This window comes from Syngnathus acus, chromosome 9, assembly GCF_901709675.1.
Source record: "Syngnathus acus chromosome 9, fSynAcu1.2, whole genome shotgun sequence".
In the NCBI taxonomy this organism is placed as follows: domain Eukaryota; kingdom Metazoa; phylum Chordata; class Actinopteri; order Syngnathiformes; family Syngnathidae; genus Syngnathus; species Syngnathus acus.
In genome coordinates this window covers 19,345,199-19,369,211 of record NC_051094.1, presented here as the reverse complement: position 1 = coordinate 19,369,211, position 24,013 = coordinate 19,345,199, and the positions used below count along the sequence as shown (strand labels likewise).

Below are 24,013 nucleotides of genomic sequence, written 5' to 3'. Positions count from 1 at the left end.
GAGCCTGGACACGATGAGTGTGATCAGTCTAGCAGTCAGCACCACACATAGCCTCGGTCACTCTGACTTCCTGCCTATCCCTCTTCCTGGTGATGATTTAATCGATGAGATGCCAATGCTTAGAGTGAGGGTGCATCCATGACGTCTTGTTACGGGTGGGTAGGCGAACCATGGTGTTGGTGAAGACAAGGTCATGCGCAGCGCACATTTTGAGCAGCAGTGAACCAATGCTGTTGCATTTTCCGATGCCATGCTTCCCAATGATTCCTTCCCAGGTCTTTTCCACGAAGAAAAACCTGGCTCCCGCTGGCGAGGAGTGTCGGATGATACCGCCCGCCAAGGAGTCCTTGATGTAGGCATCCATTGCTTGCCTCTCGGGGACCGACAGAGAGTACAGGCGACACCTTGGGGGGGGTCGGGCCTGGCAGGAGGTAAATTGCGCAATCGTAAGGCCGATGAGGTGGCAGAGAGGTGGCCTAGGCTTTACTGAACACCTTGCTGAGGTCTTGGTAGCAAGAGGGAACACCAGAGAGGTCGGGAGGCGAACAGGTAGAGCGAGAGTCCATTGCGACGATGGCTCCTTTCAGGCAGCTTAAATGGCACTTTGAGCTCCACTCCCGCACAACCCCAGTCTCCCAGTCGATGTGGAGATTATGTTGCCTCAGCCAGGGATGACCGAGCATGACGGGTTAGGCCAGGACAGATAACAGGTAAAACTGGATGGTTTCTTGATGATTACCGGAAAAGAACATCATCACTGGAAAGGTGATGTGGCTGACTATGATGCATCTGTCGAGTGCGCCGCAGGAATGGGTTCAGGCAGGGACAGTTCGCCGATCCGCAGCTTCCGAGCGAGATTGATGTCCATAATATTGGCCTCTGCTCAGGAGTCCACCAATGCGGACAGATTGTGTGCTTCGTCACTGATCAGCAGACGAGTTGGCAATAATGTCTTGCGGGAACGGAGGCCGTGGTCGAACTCACGCGGATCTATCTCCCTGACCTCGCGTGAGCTCCTTCCTTTTCTTGGTGCCCCTCGTCTCCACAATAGAGGCAGAAGCTGGCGTGCAGTCGCTGCTGGTGCTCCTCAGGAGGGAGGGAAGCCTTACAAAGCTCCATCGGCTCTGCTCGGTCCGGCCAATCTGCTCGGGGAGGACCCTGAACGGTGCGGTCACCCAGCCTCCGGGTTCTGTCCTGAACCCACGTTGAGTGACGTGGACCCCGCTCCTTTCGCCACCTCTGGATGCGGCGATCAATGCGCGTCGTCAGCGCCGTGGCTTCATCTAGCGACGCGGGAAACTCGTATGACATGAGCTCATCTTTTAGATCATATGTGTCAAACTCAAGGCCCGCGGGCCACATCCGGCCCGGCATGCAGTTATATCCGGCCCGCGAGATCATTTTATATTATTGTTACTAATGGCCCGACGATATGAAAAAAACGAAAAAAAAAAAAAAAAAAAAAACACGAAAAAACACTACAGATCCCATAATGCAGTGCTTTCGCTCCCTTGCCGAGCGTTTTTCCGCGGCAATCAGGTCAAGTGCTTGTTGCTGCAAGTTATTGCGAAGCTAGCCCCTCATGATGCCGAAGAGAAAAGTTGATTCTGAAAACAGAGCCTTTAAAAACCGATGGGAGGTTGAGTATATGTTTACTGACATTGCCGGTAAGCCCGTTTGTCTCATTTGTGGCGCTAATGTGGCTGTATTGAAAGAGTTTAATCTAAGACGGCACTATGAAACAAAACATCTGGATAACCTGAAAGACCTGAATGCAGAGCAGAAGATACAGAAGGTAGAAGAGTTAAAGAAGAAGCTGACATTCCAGCAGACGTTTTTCACCCGTGCAAAATCACAAAGTGAACTGCTGTGAAAGCGAGTTTTATCGTGGCAGAGGAGATCGCCAAAGCAGGCCGGCCATTAACAGAGGGAGAATTTCTGAAGAGCTGCATGGTCAAGGTGTGCGACATCATATGTCCAGACAAAAAGCAGATGCTGGCAAATGTAAGCCTGAGTAGAAATACGGTTGCTGATCGAGTTTGTGAGATGGCCACTGATTTAAGAACACAGTTGAGTAAAAGAAGCAAAGACTTTATTGCATACTCTCTTGCTGTGGATGAAAGTACTGACATGACTGACACTGCAGAGCTAGCCATCTTCATCCGTGGGGTGGACTCCGATTTGCGTGTTACTGAGGAAATATTGGACATTAAACCGATGCACGGGACAACGACCGGAAAGGACATTTTTGAAAACGTATGTCAAAGTGTAACCGACATGAAACTGCCCTGGGACAAACTTATTGGTCTTACAACTATGTGCGGTGAGAAAAGTGGACTAGTAGGAAGGATGCGAGAAAAGATGCAGGAGGAGAACTGTACTGGTGAGTTAACAACATACCACTGCATCATACACCAGGAAGCACTGTGTGGCAAAGTCCTGAAGATGGACCATGTAATGAGCACTAACGCAAACCGTAAACTTTATCCGAAGTAGAGGTTTAAATCACCGGCAATTTCAGTCCTTTATGCGGACTATAGATTCAGAGTTTGCCGACATTCCTTATCATACAGAGGTGCGTTGGCTAAGTCGGGGGTAAGTTCTCAACAGAGTTTTTGAGCTCAGCAACGAAATTTGTCAGTTCATGGACAGTAAAGGCAAAGACTCCACCGTTTTACGGGATGAAAAGTGGAAATGTGAGTTGGCGTTTCTAGCTGACATAACCGCACATCTCAATGCCTTAAAACTCCAGCTCCAGGGACGTGACCGCATGATCACTGACATGTATGACGCAGTGAAGGCATTTCAAGTGAAGCTGATTTTATGGGAGACACAAATGCTTCATTGCAACTTGTCCCACTTTCCCTGTTGCCAAGTAATGCTGAACCAAGTCGGCACAACGGTGTTCCCAAATACGCACTTTGCTGTTAAACTGAGCGCACTGCGCACGGAGTTCGCACGGCACTTTGGTGATTTTGAGGAACAAAAGAAGAATTTCGAGTTGTTTCGCAACCCATTTGCCGTCGACGTGGAATCTGCACCTGTTCAGATTCATATGGAGCTGATTGAGCTGCAGTGTAATGGGACGCTAAAGTCAAAGTATGACACTGCAGGGCCCACAGAGTTTATTCACTCCATTCCCGCAGCAATGTCCCAACTCCGTCCACATGTGGCTCGAACCTTGTGCATGTTTGGTAGCACATATCTGTGTGAGAAGCTGTTCTCAGTGATGAAGACAAACAAAACAGCACACAGGAGTCGTCTCACTGATGAGCACCTTCAGTCCATCCTGAGAGTCTCCACAACACGGGACCTCACACCAAACATAAACCAACTTGTTGCCAAAAAAAGATGCCAATCATCCGGCTCTGATAAAATGGCATAAGAGCAAAGAAAACTGAATGTTTTGATTCATTATTTGTTATTGCTGAAAAGCACAAATTGTTTTTATATTTCCAGGTTTTGTTTTGTTTTGCAGCATGTTCATATTTCTATCTTGTATAATTTTGACAGGAGATATTTTTCTAACTTGTATAATTTTAACTGGATATATTTTTATGGAGATCAAGATATTTTAAGTTATTTAAAGTTTAAGTTTATATATTCCAGAATAACATTCCTGTCCGTTTGTATTTATATTTATGTTAAAAGTTAGTTTTAGTGTGTTCAATAAATGTTTGTTCTGTTCGGCCCGCGACCTGAAGTGTGTTTTGAATTTCGGCCCCCTGTCCAATCGAGTTTGACACCCCTGTTTTAGATAGTCATCCAGACTCTCATAAAAAAATATCGACTATCGAGGGTACTACACAAACTCCGATCGAGCAGCTCCCGCGATGCCTCTGCGACGGAGGAGCTGACATCAAAGACTTTGATCATTTTCTGTGCGAATGCCTCAAAGGAAGCGCAGGTGGGTGTTTGCTGGTCGAACTCGGACGTCCACCATAGGAGGGGTGCATGATGGTAAATCCCACCTTGGCTGTGGGTCGCCGTCAAATTGCTCTGGATTTCCCACCCGAGGTTCCGGGCGCGGTGGTCGTGATTTGGTCAGTTCATTCTGTGACAGAAAAAAAACGAGCTAGACAACCAAATGCGACACACTGTTTATTGAGGAAATGGGGGGCTCGGGCGTGGAGTTCCAAGAGCAAGACGGAATCGTGGTCAGTGATTGGTCGTTCGGTCAGGGCTGGCTGTGTTCAGGCTTGGTCGTTGGACAGGCACTTGGTCAGGGCTGGCGACATTCAGGCTCGGTCGTTGTATGGGCGCTTGGTCAGGGCTGGTGGCGTTCAGGCTTGGTCGGTCAGTACACGGTCTCAAGTGGCATGATAGTTCTAATGGTGCGTAATCGGGTATTGGATTTGGCCCAGGCAAATTGGCTATGCTAAAACATGTAGCAATTCCAAATTTCACCAGGAGATAGTGTTAAAGCTTGAAATAGGGGTGACCTGATGGGAACTAGAGATCAATAGCTAAATTGTTAGTGACTAGAGAAACACCATCTGTTCTGAATTACACATAGCAACACACAATTTTGGATTACTATTTTTGGTACTTTGCTGCACCATAATATAATCTGTAACAGCTTGCCAGGTATTCCAGTTTGTCAGTCATAGACAGCAAACTTTCACATACTTTAAATATGTCAGCCTGCATTGTGTTGGCTTTTCCAGTTTGTTTGTCGTTGCAAGATTTCAGGTCATCCACCTCTTTTTGGGTGAATTACAGACTCATCTTGACCTCTTGGATAACTTTAATAACAGTCTCAAATCTTTTATTTGTGGAATCCATAATAAGTTGGACGAAGCCTTTAAAGATTGACCTATTGGTTCAAATCCCATGATCAATTTATAACATTTAAAATGTATTTTTATTCATATAGCATTTTAATGTTCATCAACCTTTGATACAACACCTGAACCTCGATTTGACATGATTCAATTCCACCTGACTTTCTGTCTGACACGGTGTGGTCATGGTAATCGTAAATACTAGGGGTGTAAATCGCGGGTTTTGTCACGATACAATATCATATCGATACAAAGAATCACGATACGATATTTGCCGATATCTTAAAGCCTGCTGTGATTCATTCACGATACATCACGATATAGTGCTCCACGATCGATATTTTTATTTTTATTTTTTAAATAAAAAATATAGAACAATATCCTGATTTATAACAATTCATACGCAAAATCAACAAGGTACTGCAAACTCTTTATTTAGGAAATTACAAGAGTATTGTAGTATACAAAGTGCTTATTTTAACACTGAACTTTATCAAATTCCTATATTTTTTCTCATATAAGTAAAGAAAAATGAATATTCTTTCTTTTTTTGTAATACCATTAACTTTAAAGTGCATTACTGAACTATTTATTTACAATAATTTTAATTGTCCGTTGAGCCATCTTTTCTTTGGAATCCAAAGTGCTTCCAAACGAATGACTTGAAGCCCAAAGGGGAGCGAATTTCCTCGTCTTCTTGGACACTAGCCATAGCACCAGCCCAGGAGCCGCGTAGTTGTCGGCTCCCCTTTCACGTGCCTGCTCTGCTCACAACACAACACGCCGCGTACTGCTCCGGGAAAGAGGAAGCAAGCAACAATGAACTGGATTTCAAAATAAAGTCGCGTCTAATGTCCGAGGTCAAAAACGGCGATATAAATCGATGTTTACGTTTAGCATCGATGCCAATAAATCGTAGAGCATTATATCGATGAATCGATGTGTATCGATGAATCGTTACACCCCTAGTAAATACAGTTTCAAGGATTTTTAAATGAATGACGTCAGGACCGTACGAAGCTACATGAGTGCAAACCTTAGCGTTAGTGATTGATGGATTTCTGTGACCAATTGAAAGGCGTTTGATAAGAAGTAGTTCGGCTGTTTGAGCTTTATGACTGCTTTATTACAGTGAGCGATAGCTAGGATTGTTTTTGATCCGGAAAGTGGGAAGTTCGTGGAAGCACCTCATCCACATAGTCACTCACAAGTCAGAGAGCATGACCAGACACAGTAGTGGCTGCTTTATTCTCTCTTCTATCCAATTCACATAGCATCAAAATGACTTACTCAATCCACCTGATATTGTCATCTGCATATTGCTTATCTTTTCATAAAATGTTAACAGGCTTTGATGTGTGTGAAGAACTCACAGTGATGGACAGCAAACAAACCCCTTCGGCTGCCTGACTTATATTATAGTAACAAAGGCTGCCTAAAAACATGCCTCTAAAAAAACAACACTTTCTATACAACGTGCTTTCGCGATACCCAAATTCTAGACCCCAAAGTCTGCGTAAAATCGAGCTTTAGGTGTGAAACAGGTCTAATGATAATTTAAGTAAAAAACTCCAAGGTGCTACAGCAGCTGTCAAATTACCTTTTGGCCAAATCTGCTGCATCTTTGGCAGCAGATGCATTAACCAGCAGTGACACAGAGGAAATGCCTCCAGCCTTGAAGCAGTCGACAATCCCCTGATTCCTCTTGGGACAATAACCAAAATCATCCCCGGTTACCACCAGCAAAATCCTGGGCTGTGGCATTGTTGCGTGTTACTGTGGACAACAGATGGATACAATAAGAACAAAGATTACACTATTGTGAAAGTTGAAGTGGTAATCACAGAGTTACTAACAATATGATATACCGTAATTTTCGGACTATAAGTCGCGTTTTTTTTCATAGTTTGGGTGGGGGGGCGACTTATAATAAGGAGCGACTTATATGTTTTTTTTCAAAAATGTTCCAAAAAAAAAAAAAAGTGAAACCGCGATAAACGAACCGCGATGTAGCAAGGGATTACTGTAATTTGAATTTCAAGTGACGTCAGCAGCGCGACGTCAGCAGTGCGACGTCAGCAGCGCGACGTCAGCAGCGCGGCGGTTGTTTACATAAAGGACAAAGATTGATCACGGGATGACGAAGATGACGAAGGACCCCATGTACTACGGGCATCATTAGCGGCTTTGTTTCTAAGTGACACGGCGGACGAAGAGTTTGAAGGATTTAGAATAGAATAGAATAGAATAGATCTTTATTGTCATTGTCACATGTACAACGAAATTTAAAAAGTGCCAACCGATCCGCGCATGCGATAAAAAAATATATAGAATAAAAAGAATAAAAAGATAAAAAAAACAAGATAAAAACCCACAGAAGAACATACACAGACATAATCATTTACGTTTAGCTGCATTCAATGTGACTACCGCTGTAGGGTAAAAACTGTTGGCGAATCTGCTAGTCCTCGACCTAATTAATCTGTAGCGTCTGCCTGATGGCAACAGTTCGAAAAGGGAGTGGCCAGGGTGGGAAGTGTCCTTCAGAATGTTCTGTGTTTTTTTGAGACAGCGGGTTCTGTGTAGGTCTTCCAGTGTGGGGAGAGGGCAGCCAATGATCTTCTGTGCTGTGTTGATGACCCCTTGGAGCTTTTTCCTCTGAGCAGCAGTGCAGCTGGAGTACCAAACACATATACAGTACGTTAAAGTGCTTTCTATGGAGCAGCGATAGAAGGACACCAGCAGTCTCCGTGTAATGCTGTGCCTCCTCAGCACCCTTAAAAAGTAGAGTCTCTGTTGGGCCTTTTTAAGCAGCTCAGAGGTGTTCATGCCCCAGGTGAAGTCCTCCTCGATGTGGCCTCCCAGGTAGCGGAAGGAGGACACCCTCTTCACACAGACCCCGTCGATGATGAGTGGTGGAATGTCCGTTTTATTTTTCCTCCTAAAATCAATGACCAGTTAAGGATTTGGAGTGACACAAAAGGTTTGAAAAACTATTATGGCTTTTACCCACGCCCGGTCCTACTCTAAGGAGCTCTCTTTCACCTCCGTGGATTGAAGTCGGGGGCCGGCGCTCGCCCGGGTGGCTGTCCAGGGACGGTGGATGGGGCTAGGACATGGCTTTCACGCACGCCCGGTCCTACTCTAGGGAGCTCTCTTTCACCTCCGTGGATGGAAGTCGAGGGCCGGCACTCGGCCGGGTGGCTGTCCGGGGACGGTGGATGGGGCTCGGTCATGGCTTTTACGCACGCCCGGTCCTATTCTATGGATCTCTCTTCCACCTCTGTGGCTGGAAGTCCACGCCGCCACACGCCTGGAAGTTTGTTCTGTTAAATAAAGAGCCGTTTACCAAACCCACGTCTTTCCTTGTACTTTGTTAACGCTACAATATAGTTACGTATATACTAGATCTGTGGAATAACGACGAGGCTGACGTCAGGGCTCACGCGCGGCGTTGTTGACAAAGGACGAGGAATTTGATCGATGGATTTAATGATTTAGAGTGCACAGATGGTTTGATAATACTATTGCTTATATAATAGTTATTTGATATCTAATTTATATATCGTTATATGGGCCTGTGGAATATTTTGAAGTGCAAGCGCCGTCAGCTGCGCGCACCCATTGTTGACAAAGGACGATCGATGGATTTAATGATTTGGAGTGACACAGATGGTTTGATAACATTATTGCTTATATAATAGTTATTTGATATATAATTTATATATCGTTATATGGGCCTGTGGAATATTTTGAAGTGCAAGCGCCGTCAGCGGCGCGCACGCATTGTTGACAAACGTCGATCGATGGATTTAATGAATTGGAGTGACACAGATGGTTTTATTAACGTGTTATTTATGTAATAGTTTTTTGAATAACTCTGAATTTTACATCAGGGCCGTTCTCAGCTCTTCGTTTGTGTTTATGCCACGTTAGCATACCTATTGTTTAGCCTGTTGTTGCTCGTTCATGACTGTTCTTGGTGTTGGATTTTGTCGAATAAATTGCCCTCCAAAATGCGACTTATACTCCGGAGCGACTTATATATGTTTTTTTTCACTTTTATGGGCATTTTATGGCTGATGCGACTTGTACTCCGGAGCGACTTATAGTCCGAAAATTACGGTAGTAATATTTTGGCAGTGAGAGAGTATCAAATAGTCTTGTCAGAATACCAAAATGTTGACTTTGATACTAATCCTGCATAAAGTACTTTGGATATAGACTCAAAATGTCCCTGTCAGCCAAAATAAAAATGCACATAAACTGCATTGATTAAAGTTCATATGTTCATATATTCATATACACCAGGGGTGTCAAACTCATTTTTCTTGCGGGCCGCATTGTAGTCATAGCTGATTTCGGAGGGCCATTATGACGGTCAACCCAAATAAATGCATGAGCACCTCATATTATATACAGTAAAAGCTACAAAACAAACTGACAAATAACTCGTTTTCAAATCAGACGAGTAAAAACTGGTCAAATATTTACAAAAAAAGATATTAAAAGTGAAGACAATTTGCAATTCTAGTAATGATACACGAATTTGATGCACAATTTGTCTTCGCGGGCCAAATAAAATGATGTGGCGGGCCATATCTTGCCCACTGGCCTTGAGTTTGACACCTGTGATATACACAATTCATATAACGTGCAAGTATTCAAGTTTATGAACATGAATATACAATAATCCCTCGCTACATCACGGTTCAATTATCGCGGCTTCAATACATCGCGGATTTCTTTCAAAAAAAAAATTGTAAAGAAAATTCACAAATTCAAAATAAACCTTCTAAATTGAGGAATTATGGCACATAAGTTGCCCACACGCCAGCAGAAGGCAAGGAGTGTCCACACAATTGCAGTACGTACATTTGTACCTTTTTATAAAACAATTGTTATAATAAGAGTCCTAAAAACATATTTGCAGTATTGTACCTTGTTATAAAAAAAATGTTATAATAATAAAAGAGTTCTAAAAACATATTTACAGTATGTACACTTGTACCTTGTTATAAAAAGGTTGTTATATCAAAAGAGTTCTAAAAACATATTTACAGTATCTATACTTTAGCTACATATACAGGACTGTCTCAGAAAATTTGAATATTGTGATAAAGTTCTTTATTTTCTGCAATGCAATTGAAAAACCAAAAATGTCATACATTCTGGATTCATTACAAATCAACTGAAATATTGCAAGCTTTTTATTATTTTAATATTGCTGATTATGGCATACAGCTTAAGAAAACTCAAACATCCTATCTCAAAATATTAGAATATTTCCTCAGACCAAGTAAAAAAAAAAAGATTTAAAACAGCAAAACAAGATCAAACATTTGAAAATGTCCATTAATGCACTCAGTACTTGGTTGGGAATCCCTTTGCACGGATTACTGCAACCAATGCAGCGTGGCATGGAGGCAATCAGCCTGTGGCATTGCTGAGGTGTTATGGATGCCCAGGATGCTTCAATAGCTCCCTTGAGCTCATTTGCATTGTTGGGTCTGGTGTCTTTCAGCTTCTTCTTCACAATACCCCACAAATTCTCTTATGGGGTTCAGGTCAGGGGAATTGGCAGGCCAATCGAGGACAGTAATGCCATGGTCAGTACACCATTTACTGGTGGTTTTGGCACTGTGGGCAGGTGCCAGATCATGCTGGAAAATGAAATCATCATCTCCATAGAGCTTTTCAGCAGACGGAAGCATGTAGTCCTCTAAAATCTGCATTTACTCTGGACTTGATGAAACACAGCGGACCAACACCAGCAGCTGACATGGCTCCCCAAACCATCGCTGACTGTGGGAACTTCACACTGGATTTCAAGCAACTTGGATTTTGCTCCTCTCCAGCTTTTCTCCAGACTCTGGCGCCTTGACTTCCAAATGAAATACAAAACTTGCTTTCGTCTGAAAAGAGGACTTTGGACCACTCTGCAACTGTCCAGTGCTTCTTTTCCTTAGCTCAAGTCAGACGCTTCTTCCGTTGTCTTGAGTTCAGAAGTGGCTTGACCATGGGAATACGGCTATTGTAGGCCATTTCCTGGACACGTCTGTGAACAGTGGCTTTTGATACCTGGACTCCAGCTTCAGTCCACTGTCTTTGAAGCTCCCCCAAATTCTGGAAGCGACTCTTCTTCACAATGCTGTTAAGGCTGCAGTCATCTCTCTTGGGTGTGCAGCGTTTCCTGCCACATTTCCCCCTTCCAACAGACTTTTTGTGGATGTGCTTTGAAACTGCACTCTGTGAACAGCTTGCTCTTTGAGAAATTTATTTTTGTGTCTTACCCTCCTGATTTAGGGTGTCAATGATGGTCCTCTGGACAGCAGTCAGGTCTTCCCCATACTTGTGATTTAGTTTACTGAACGAAGCTGAGTGTTTTTCAAGGCTCAGGAAACCCTTGCAGGTGTTTCGAGTTAATTAGATGATTCAAGTGATTAGTTGAATACCCTACTAGTATACTTTTTCATGATATTCTAATATTTTGAGATAGGATATTTGAGTTTTTTTAAGCTGTATGCCATAATCAGCAATATTAAAATAATAAAAGGCTTGCAATATTTCAGTTGATTTGTAATAAATCCAGAATGTATGACATTTTTGTTTTTTTAGTTGCACTACAGAAATAAAGAACTTCCTAGCTCTTCCTCCACAGCTCTAAGTCTTTCTCTGTTTTTAGTTTTTACAGCAGTCAGGCTTGAAAAGCTCACCTCACACAGATATGTTGTGGAAAATGGGAGCAATGTCAAAATAGCTTTGTGGGCCAGCATGGGGAACTCCTTGGCAGCTGCCAACCAGAAAGTTAAAGTTAAAGTCCCAATGATCATCGTCACACACACATCTGGGTGTGGTGAAATTTGTCCTCTGCATTTAACCCATCCCCATGTGATTTTGATCCATCCCCTGGGGGAGAGGGGAGCAGTGAGCAGCGGTGCCGCGCTAGGGAATCATTTGGTTATCTAACCCCCAATTTCAACCCTTAATGCTGAGTGCCAAGCAGGGAGGCAATGGCGCTACAGAGGCATTCGAACAAGGACTACCAGACTGAAAAACAGTTTATTCCCAAGAGCCATCACCGCTCTGAACTCTGAGAGAAAACAACACCAGCTATAATACAACACCGACACTGCTTTAAAAACTACGTGCAATAACCATTTACTATTTATTATTTACTTTCTGTACAAACCTCATTCATGTTAATACATATACCCACATTGAACAAACTGTAAATAAGATTTTTTAACCTTCTTTCTTACACTAATAGCTATACTGTAAATAAGATCTTTCGCTTTTATTCTCAGACTTCCTTTTATACTTTTTTAAATTTTGTATGTTTGCACTTGGAAGGGAGCAGCTATCTAAATTTCGTTGTACAACTAAGGTGTAAAATGACAATTAAGGGCGTTCTATTCTATTCTATGATCGAACAGCCCGCACCGCCCCCTATTTGATAAATGCCAGATTATAACTGACTGTCACAAACAATGCGGGACAATGTCTCAATTTGCGGGACGTGTGAAAAGTAATAAAAATGCTTTCCCGCGCAAAGTACATATTACATCTACCGTATTTTTCGGCCTATAAGTCGCTGTTTTTTTCCATTGTTTGGGTGGGGGGCGACTTATACTCAGGAGCGACTTCTATGTGAAATTATTCAAAAACCAGGCCACCCGCCCTACCAGGCCACCCGGTGAGCGAGGCGTCTTGACATGCCAGTGATGTTAAATCAAGACCTTACTTACTTTTCATGTGCATGTTATATTTTTTGTACTGAGTTGAGTTCACGCAATAACAGTGAAAATTGGTAAACAAAAGCCATCCTTTTGTTCATTGATACACTTTTGGAACATTATTTCCAAGGCTTTGGCTCTTCTACAAGTATGTTTTGTGTTTATATAGTGTTATTTTGTCATGTATAATTTATTTTGAGCTCGTTTTTTTTGTATTTTAATTGTCCAATTCATGCCAAGCTATGCACTTAGCTGAAACGTTAGGACTGTAGGTTGTAGATATGTGGAAAAAAAAAAGAGTTCACAGAAATGGTTTTATTTTGAAATATACCCGATCAACCTCGTTCTTTGACGCCCGATTTCCTGTCTGAGCCGTGTAATTTCTTCAGCTTCATGAAAATAGTATGCATGCGTCCTCCAGATAAAATTCTAGCCAACGAGGTTCCGCAGTCACTGTGAATTGACTCGTTGACTCCAATACTTTCTCTTCCTTGCGGCGTTCCGGAAAAAAAACACACTGTAGCCGTTTTGCACCCGATGTGAATTAGACGTTGAAGATCTGGATTAAAAAAAATTTCCAATTTATCTTAAATTCATATAGGTCAAACAGTGATCAGTTTAACTAAGTAACTATTAAGTATTCAGAAGTATGCATATACACACATGGCGCATGTGTAAAGATTAGACACCAGCAGTAAAAACTTGCAAGATGGTTTGATAATGAATAATGTGTTATTCTGAAGCATGGAGAATGGAAATGGGGACAGATGCCATTGGCATGGAAAAATGATAACATAGCAACAAAACAATAGTTCATCGTCGCACAAGAAAGTTCACCAGGACCGAGGAGATGAACAAATGAGATTGGCTACACGAATTGATGTCAGCAAAGGTCCAAGGGCTGCCAAGGATGGGACCAGACGTAACTGGACTTTCAAAATATTCAAACAAGGATTGGACAAGATGTAGCAGCCCATTTGGGTGAGGGGAGAACTTGACTTTGAGATCCGCAAGAGGACAAGACTAATAGTCTCCACCTCTTGTTACGAAACCAAGTGATGTGTATAAAAATTTGTTGGAGGTTGTTTGGAGGGGTGCGGTTCTTCCATGTCTCGGGGAGAACGCCCAGTGCCGTACTGCATTCTCCTGAACGCAGACTTAATATGATCGGTTGAAATTTAACTAATCTGGTGTGAGTCTGATTTGTGTGGATATCTTTGTTCTTAGAAGAAAAACAAACACGCGTTAAAGAAGTTCGACACAGGTGATTATCAATGGTTGATGTAAGGCGGAAGGCCCTAGCATTCTATACGTTACAGTTTTCTAACAACGTAAGAGTAGGGATTCTGGAGGTGGCTGTTAGACCTTCCGCAATCTTGCAGAGAAGGCTCCACAGTTGTGTCTGAATCTTTCTGGCATACATTAAATGGTTAAAGTGAGAGGTCAACCTCCTGGTAATTACTATTAGCATAGCGAGCATTAAAGATAAAAAAAACTGGGACAAACTATAATGGAACAGCAGAAAAACCTCAAAGAGTTATGAAAGGAACCATGTACCGTAATTTTCGGACTATAAGTCGCACCGGAGTAGAAGTCGCACCAGCCATAAAATGCCCAAAAAAGTGAAAAAAAACATACATAAGTCGCTCCGGAGTATAAGTCGCATTTTGGGGGGCAATTTATTCGACAAAATCCAACACCAAGAACAGTCATGAACGAGCAACAACAGGCTAAACAATAGGTATGCTAACGTGACATAAACACAAACTAAGAGCTGAGAACGGCCCTCACGTAAAATTCAGAGTTATTCAAAAAACTATTACATAAATAACACGTTTATAAAACCATCTGTGTCACTCCAATTCATTAAATCAATCGATCGTCCTTTATGTCAACAATGCCGGCCGGGTGCGCGCAGCTGATGGCGGTCAAAATATTCCACAGGCCCATATAACAATATATAAATTACCGTTTTTTTCCGTGTATAATACGCCCCCATGTATAATACGCACCCTAACAATGGCATGTTGATGCTGGAAAAAAGCCTGTACCCATGTATAATACGCACCCAATTTTTTTTTTTTTTTTTAAATTTTTTTTTTTTTTCTTTTTTTTTTTTAAGTCCCAATGATCGTCACACACGCAGGGAGGCAATGGGTCCCATTTTTATAGTCTTTGGTATGGTCTTAACTAGGCTGGATGTATTTTTTTTGTTGGCGTTGATTTCTCCGACTGCCCATAAAGGCACCACCGCGATCAGATGAAAAGAGAGGAAAGTGACGTGCGGACATGTGAAAAAGGCGGCTCTGTATGGGAGAGACGTTGAAGAGGAATAATAACACCCTTGGAAACCAAAACTTGCCCCTCGTCGTGACTCGGAGCCGCAACAAATGTTTCGGATTTGTGTAGGGTACATTGTGACAGCAAACGAGCAGGTGATCGAGCAAGCGTCTGATACGAGAGCATTGCGTTCGTATGGAGCGTGTTTGAAGTGAACAGCAGAGACGAAAGGAACAAGGCAAAGTGTTGTGAAATAAAATATTACCTGTAATACGCATTTTGTTATTTGCTGATTGTATTAAGCTATCACATTCATTGTCAGTCAAGAAGAGAAGAGGACTATTATCCCTTCTTTGACGAAATGACCAGAGCACAGTACAAACACACTATTGTTCTTTCGGTATTTATTCAACCCACATTCTTTCACAACATGACAAGAAGAGAACAATACATAAATCAATACTCGTACCAGTACCATGATTTTCTTAAAAAAAAATAAAAAAAATAAATAAAAATAAAACATTTTTTTTTAAAAAATTTAAAAAAAATTGTACCCATGTATAATGCGCACCCCAGATTTTAGGACAATAAATTAGTTAAATTTTGCGTATTATACACGGAAAAAAACGGTATATATCAAATAACTATTATATAAGCAATAATGTTATCAAACCATCTGTGCACTCTAAATCATTAAATCCATCGATCAAATTCCTCGTCCTTTGTCAACAACGCCGCGCGTGCGCCCTGACGTCAGCCTCGTCGTTATTCCACAGATCTACTATATAACTATATTGTAGCGTTAACAAAGTTCAAGGAAAGACGTGGGTTTGGTAAACGGCTCTTTATTTAACAAAACAAACTTACAGGCGTGTGGCGGCGTGGACTTCCAGCCACGGAGGTGGAAAAAAAATCCATAGAATAAGACCGGGCGTGCGTAAAAGCCATGTCCGAGCCCCATCCACCGTCCCTGGACAGCCACCCGGCCGAGCGCCGGCCCCCGACTTCAATCCACGGAAGTGAAAGAGAGCTCCGTCGAGTCAATCTTTGTCCTTTATGTAAACAACGCCGCGTCGCGCTGCTGACGCGCGACCGCGACGTCGCGCTGCTGACGCGCAACCGCGGCGTCGCGCTGCTGACGTGCGACCGCGACGTCGCGCTGCTGACGCGCGACCGCGACGCCGCGTCAGCAGCGCGACGCCGCGTGAGCAGCGCGACGCCGCGTCAGCAGCGCGGCGGTTGTTTTCATAAAGGACAAAGATTGACTCGACGGAGCTCTCTTTCACTTCCGTGGATTGATGTCGGGGGCCGGCGCTCGGCCGGGTGGCTGTCCAGGGACGGTGGATGGGGCTCGGACAAGGCTTTTACGCACGCCCGGTCCTACTCTACCGAGCTGTCTTTCACCTCCGTGGATGGAAGTCGAGGGCCGGCGCTCGGCCGGGTGGCTGTCCGGGGACGGTGGATGGGGCTCGGTCATGGCTTTTACGCACGCCCGGTCCTATTCTATGGATCTCTCTTCCACCTCTGTGGCTGGAAGTCCACGCCGCCACACGCCTGTAAGTTTGTTTTGTTAAATAAAGAGCCGTTTACCAAACCCACGTCTTTCCTTGAACTTTGTTAACGCTACAATATAGTTATATAGTAGATCTGTGGAATAACGACGAGGCAGCGCGACGCCGCGTCAGCAGCGCGACGCCGCGTCAGCAGCGCGACGCCGCGTCAGCAGCGCGACGCCGCGTCAGCAGCGCGACGCCGAGTCAGCAGCGCGACGCCGCGTCAGCAGCGCGGCGGTTGTTTACATAAAGGACAACGATTGACTCGACGGAGCTGCTGCTGACGCGATGTCGCGCTGCTGTCGTCACTTGAAATTCAAATTACAGTAATCCCTTGCTACATTGCGGTTCGTTTATCGCGGTTTCACTTTTTTTTTTTTTTTTTTTACATTTTTGGGAAAAAAAAACATATATAAGTCGCTCCTGAGTATAAGTCGCCCCCCCCACCCAAACTATGAAAAAACCCGCGATTTATAGTCCGAAAATTACGGTATGCCATGAGGGTTAAAAGGATTATTTTATTGACTGCATGTAAGCGTTGTCAAAGAAACCAAACGTTTGTCTCATCATATTATCACATACTACACTCAAAAATGATAGATTACGAGCTTTGAAATCAGATGTTAAGGATAGAAGTTTGTTCAATTATTGTTTGTTACTGAAAAAATGGTAAAAATACAAACCTTGCAAAACCTCAACATCATTTATCACACATGGCAAACATTTTAGTACAGATTTTAGTGATGACATGGAAACTGTCACATGATTTGCTTTTACGGGCCAAATAAAATGATCTGGCCGCAGGCCTTGACTTTGATACCTGCGGCTTATAAGCACATACTCCTGTTTTACGTTTACAACTAATGAGCTTCAACACCTCTCTTGGAGCAGGACCATAAGTCCCACAATGGCAAGAAAGTTGGTTTTCTTGGATATGACCTTCCAGTGATGGTGCACATATTCTTTTGCTCCATAGCACGACGATGAATTGCAGTTTGATAGTTTGCCCTCAGTGTGTGCAATTTAAGAGCATCTGTAGTCGCGAGCAAACTTGGCTTTGCTGAAGTTCTGTTGATTCAAAACACTACCTGGCTTCAGTCACACATTCCAAGTCCTGTCTAAACTGTTTAATTTACAATTTTTTTTTACAATGTGCTCAGTGTAGCATCATCCATGTCAAAGCTCACAGAATTGACGAAGAACCATGGACTTAAGATGGTGAACGTAATCTCTTTGGCGATGGGCCAGCACGATCTGGAAATGAAATTGCAATAAAAGCTTAATCAAAGCTGAAATTATAACTATTTTTCAGCCATCCTCTGTTAAAAAATGCAGAAGTTTCTCAACAATTCACCAGCACTGCACTGGTGGTAACCAATCACAGTCAGCCCATCATTACATATTAATTTATTAGCAGTGATTGGCTACTGTAAGGATAATTTTATAAGTGAGTTATAGGTCAAAGTTTTTGTACTTTTTTCTCTTTAAAAATCTTGTTATTCCTAAAGCTAATCGCACAATGGGTGACTACCTAAAGGGGACAAAATCCAATTTAGGTGGATTAGTGATTTTTAACAACATTAAGAGCGATTTCTGTAGTTCTTGACGTCAAAATTTTTACAGGTTATCGTGAATGGTAGACAAACTGCTGATGCCTCTAGGCAAGTAGCAATTTTACTATTTCAAAAAATCTACTACAGCACAATTGGTGCATTGCTCTGTTTGTATTCATTGTTTTGCCCATCACATAACCATAATAATATTAACATTGCCGACAACAAGCTTGGAATGTGACAACATCTTGACGTGACATCTCAATCATGGGATGGGTGTGATGTGGTCGCTTTTCCGCACCCTCATCAGGATCCTAGCAGCGCTGTTTTGGATGTACTGTAGCCTCTGGAGGCTCTTGCTGGGGATCCCAATGAGGAGTGCGTTACAGTAGTCAAGCCTGGAGGAGACAAAAGCGTGGACAAGTTTCTCAGCATCCGTCAGGGTAAGTGTGGGGCGGAGTTTAGAAATATTCCTGAGGTGTAAGAAGGAGGTTTTGCAGATGTGTTTTATGTGTGACTCTAGGTTGAGTTGAGGGTCCAGTTTCACACCCAGGTTGGTGACAGTGGCTGAGAGGGGTATAGTGTGACCGGCAAATGAGATGCTTGTTATTGGGCAGGTAAGGATCTGATGGGGAGTGCCAATTAACATGGCTTGGGTTTTGTCACTGTTGACTTGCAGGAAGCTGAGATTCATCCACGCCTTTATCTCCTCCAGACACAGGGAGAGGATGGATGAGGGAGATGGAGGAGGCTGGGTTGTGGAGGGCAGGGGGTCGAGTTTGAGGTATAGCTGGGTGTCGTCCGCATAACAATGATATGAGATGCCGAACTTTCTGATTATATTGTCAAGGGGTAGCATATAGCGAGTGAAGAGGGTAGGACAGAGTAGAGATCCCTGGGGGACACCGGAGGTGACAGTGTGTGTGTTGGATTTTTTCCCTCCCAGGGAAACTTACTCGGTTCGGTTCGAGAGGTAGGACTGAAGCCAGGGTAGAGCAGTGCCAGAGAATCCAGTGGAGTGAAGTTGATTAAGGAGGATATTGTGGTGGACAGTGTCAAATGCAGCGGACAGATCCAACAGAATGAGGAGTGACGGGGAGCCTGCATCGGCAGCCATGAGAAGGTCGTTGGTGACCCTAACAAGGGCTGTTTCAGTGCTGTGGCCAGAGCGAAAACCGGACTGTCCCGGGTGGAAGGAAGGGGGGTGGAGGTGAAGTGGAGGGGCCAGAAGAGGGGAGGAGCTGGGAGCGGCTGTTGTCAACCTTAGCGGTGAAGAAGGTCATCAAGTTATTGCACACTACCTCTGAGGATTCTGTTGGAGTGGTGGGTTGGGGTTTGAGAAAGTGGTTGATGGTTGAAAAGAGCTGTTTTGAATTTCCAGGGGTATTGTTTATGATATTGGAGTAGAACTGAGCACGTGCAGTCCCAAGGGCTTTTGAGTAGGCCTTCTGATGTTCTTTGTAGGCCTGTTTGTGCCCGGTCAGTCCTGAGGCTTTGAGACAACGCTCCAGGATGCGTCCAATTGACTTCATCAGACGCAGCTCACTGGTGTACCAGGGGGCTGAGCGTGAAAAAGTGACTGTTTTATTTTTTATGGGGGCGTGGATACCTAGAAGTTTGGCTAAAGAGTTATTGTAATAGTCCACTGCCTTGCTGACTGATGGAAAGGTTGCAGAGGAGGAGGAGAGAAGCTGGAGGTCCTGTGCTATAGTGTCTTGGTTGATGTTTTTGATATTTCTGAATGAGATTTGCCGCTTGGGTTTGGAGTGGGGGCGTGGGAAAGGCCGCTTGAATTTGAATAAGTTTGTGGTCAGACACACCGACCTCGTGAACTTGTAGGTTGCTTATGGCCGATGAGGAGATGACAAGGTCAAGTGTATGCCCTTTGTCCTTAGTGGGGACATTTACATGTTGAGTGAGGTGTAAGCAGTCCAATAGTTGCAGCAGGTCAGAGGCAGGGGGGCGGCAGGGGGTGTCGACATGAATGTTAACATCACCTAGTATGGTTAGATTAGAGGAAGTGGAGGTACAGAGGGTAGTGAGTAGATCGTGTAGTTCTGGAATGAAAGCAGAGTTTGGTTTAGGAAGGCGGTAAATGAGTAAAACTGTCATAGGATATGGAGGTTTACATTTGAATGCAAGGGATTTGAATGAGGAGTGGTCAGGTAGAGGGAGGGGGACAGCTCTAGATCAAGACGAAGGAGTACAGCCAGGCCACTGCCACGGCCAGTGCTGGAAGGTTTAGTTATCAAGTCAAGTCAAGTTTATTTGTATAGCCCTAAATCACAAGCAGTCTCAAAGGGCTTCACATAGACAAAAAATTGACAATTATTCTCAAAGCATCCCCTGATCTTAAGCTCCCAAAAGGGCAAGGAAAAACTCAAAAAAACCCTACCAGGGGAAAATGAGAAACCTTGAGAAGGGACCACAGATGGAAGGATCCCCCTTTCAGGATCACCAGGCTGCAATGGCTGCAGAGAGGGCACAAATAATACATAATAAAAAGTTAAAGTTAAAGTCCCAATGATCGTCACACACACATCTGGGTGTGGTGAAATTTGTCCTCTGCATTTAACCCATCCCCATGTGATTTTGATCCATCCCCTGGGGGAGAGGGGAGCAGTGAGCAGCAGCGGTGCCGCGCTCGGGAATCATTTGGTGATCTAACCCCCCAATTCCAACCCTTAATGCTGAGTGCCAAGCAGGGAGGCAATGGGTCCCATTTTTATAGTCTTTGGTATGACCCGGCCGGGGTTTGAACCCACAACCTTCCAGTCTCAGGGCGGACACTCTACCACTAGGCCACTGAGCTAGTATAATATGATGTATTAATGAAAAAGTGGATGTCCAAGTCAAAGCGAAGAGCTGCCCGGAGGTGCCCTCGATTGTCCTGGCAGTGTCTTCGAGGAGGGTAAGCTGCAGTTCCCTCATCCTGAATTGGTCCACGAGAATCCAGATAGCCGCTGTCAGCTTGGGTGCCACCTAACCACCTCCCCAGCCGGGGAGGGGTGGGGGGAGGGGGGATGGGGAGAGGGAGCGAAAACAAACTCCAGCCGAATCAGCCACTACAGGTTAATTAAACGCCACATCATAGAAATGTGTCTTTAAACGTGTCTTAAATGTTTCTAGTGAGGTAGCAGTTCTAATATCCATTGGTAGGGCATTCCAAAGCTTTGGAGCCTGAATAGAAAATGCTCTAGACCAGGGGTGCGCAATACGTCGATTGCGATCGACAAGCCACGATTGGTCGATCGCGTGATATTAAAATGTTTTTTTTTGTTTTTTTTCGCACTTGACGCGTGTACAAACAACGGCGCTAACAACACAGCACAAACACGCTAGCTCGCGGGTTCCCTCCAATTGTCAAAACCCTGTTTTTTCTCTTAAACTTAAGGGTATAAAAATGAGTGGGGCAGCTGGCCATAGTAAGAAGTATCACTTTCATAGGGAATGGGAGTAGGACTTTTTTTTCCACGATGACACACATATATATATATATATATATATATATATATAAAATTATTATTTTTTTAGTGGGTAGATCTTTGTGACTTGGTCATTTCAAAAGTAGCTCGCGAGCTGAAAAAGTTTGGGCACCCCTGCTCGAGACCCTGCAGACATTTTCTTGACCCTCGGTGTCACTAAAAGACTAGCATTTTGCGAACGAAGGTTACAATACGGAACATAAGGAACAACTAGGTCGACGAGATATGAAGGCGCTAAGCCATGCAGTGATTTATAGGTTAATAGAAGAACCTTGAAGTCACATCTTAAATGGACCGGGAGCCAATGTAAGTTGGCTAATATTGGGGTAATGTGATAAAATGTTCTTGTCCGTGAGAGCAGCCTTGCAGCAGCATTTTGTACTAACTGTAGACTTTTGATGCTGGACTTAGGAAGACCAGAGAATAATGCATTACAGTAGTCCAGGCGCGACGTGATGAACGCATGTATAATAGTTTCAAAATCACCGGTCGAGAGGATCGGACGAATCTTAGCAATATTACGAAGGTGAAAAACGCAATTCTGGTTATATTCTTAATGTGCTTTTGAAAGGAGAGCGTTCGGTCAAATATTACCCCGAGATTAGTTACAGTATCGCTCTGAGTGATAGTACGGTTATCTATAGTTATAGTGGTTTCCTTAAATAAGTGTTGATAACGAGTTGGACCAATTATCAACATCTCAGTTTTATCTGGGTTAAGACGAAGGAAGTTGAGAGACATCCATTGCTTGATCTCCGCAAGGCACGCCTCAAGATTACAACAGTCCCGCGGCCCTGTCATCGATAACGGCATATATAATTGGGTGTCATCCGCGTAACATTGAAAACTAATATTATATTTACGTATTATGTCCCCAAGCGGAATCATATAAATATTAAATAGAATTGGTCCAAGTACCGATCCCTGTGGGACACCACACGTAACATTATAGAGCTCAGAGGATGTATTGCCATGGACCACTCGGTGCGTCCTGTCTGATAGATAGGAATAGAACGAGCCTAGTGCTGACCCTGAAATACCAACACAACTTTTAAGACGCTCTAATAAAATATAGAAGTCTACAGTGTCGAAGGCAGCACTAAGATCAAGTAGTAACAATACCGATGAAGTGTTTGAATCCATAGCTATGAGGAGATCATTAGTCAGTTTAGCAAGTGCTGTCTCAGTGGAATGATTAGCTCTAAAACCAGACTGAAAAGATTCATATCGATTATTGGCGACTATGTAATCAATAAGCTGCTGCGCTACTACTTTTTCAATAAGTTTTGCTATGAATGGGAGGTTTGAAACTGGCCTATAATTACTGAGACAGTCCGGGTCAAGCTTTGGTCGCTTAAGTAACGGTTTAATGATAGCGGTTTTAAAGGCTGTTGGCACTATCCGAGAGGAGACAGACAGCTTGACTATATTTAAGACGGACGGTCCTAAAATTTGAAACAATTCTTTAAGTAGTTTGGCTGGAAGCGGGTCGAGTAAACCTGTTGTTTGTTTAGCCGCACTAACCAATTGTGTAAGCCTTTCAAGGGACACGCTTTTAAAATTTGAGAGGGTGATCATCAGCGCCGGTAATCGGCGGTCTCGACTGAGCGATTGGAATGGTATTCTTGATCTCATCCCTAATGGATTCAATCTTTCGAGCAAAAAATTTCATGAACTCGTCAGCTGAGTGGAAGGAGCTATCGGGGGTCGGCTGGCGTAGTGTTAGCTTTGCCACTGTATCAAATAGGTATTTAGGATTGTTTTTATTGAGATTAATGACTTGCGAAAAATAACGAGTTTTTGCTAAGATAAGCGCATCTTTATATTTCAGGAGGCTGTCCTGCCATGCCTGATGGAAAACCTCAAGTTTGGATAAACCCCATCTGCGCTCATGCTTTCTACATAATTGCTTAAGCGTCCGTATTTCATCTGTGAACCACGGAGTAGGCAATCTACGGCGAGTTTTCAGATGTAGCGGCGCCCCAGAGTCGATGGCATTTAACAATGTCACATTGAATTCATTTGTAAGATTATCAATAGAGCCGATATATGCAGGAAATATGGCAGTGTTTATTAGCACGGTGGGACGATACGACCGTGGGAATTTGATAGTAAATATTTGTTACACATGTAAAATTATCTGAAACAGGCACCGTTTCATCAGCGATACCGGTCGGGCTGGAGTGATTGGATTTGTCTACTACCCCAGTAGAAAGTGTGTTCACGTGTACTGTAGCACTATTCAAACTGTGACGCTCTACACAAGGAGCTATGTGCATGCTGGAAGTCTAGCCTAGCGCTAGTTAACTTTAACTTAACAGACTCCAAACCCATCCTAACAGGTGGTCTCATCACCTGTGCCCCGGCCTGTCCTAAAGTGACCTGTCTTGAGTGGCTCAAACAGTAATCTATATTCCTAGAAAGAGTGAAGGCGCCTTCACGGTTAGGATGAAGGCCGTCCTTCCTCAGCAGGTCGGGGCGGCCCCAGAAGGAGGACCAGTTATCTATAAAATACAGTCCCTGCTTTTTACAGAACCCAGCCATCCATCGATTAAGGGAGACTAATCTACTAAACCTCTCATCAGTGCCTCTCCCAGGCAGGGGGCCAGAGACAAATACTCG

At 43.6% G+C, this 24,013-nt stretch overlaps 1 protein-coding gene across 3 annotated transcripts in view; it reads right to left on the bottom strand.

The window, feature by feature from the left end:
- Positions 1 to 24,013, bottom strand: part of ydjc (YdjC chitooligosaccharide deacetylase homolog) — a 72,355-nt gene that overhangs the window by 37,514 nt on the left and 10,828 nt on the right. For all 3 annotated transcript variants that reach the window (XM_037259546.1, XM_037259547.1, XM_037259548.1), the window contains exon 2: positions 6,385 to 6,560. In XM_037259546.1, coding sequence (XP_037115441.1) covers positions 6,385 to 6,548 — 164 coding nt within the window. In that variant the 5' untranslated portion in view covers positions 6,549 to 6,560. The remainder of the gene's footprint in view (positions 1 to 6,384; positions 6,561 to 24,013) is intronic.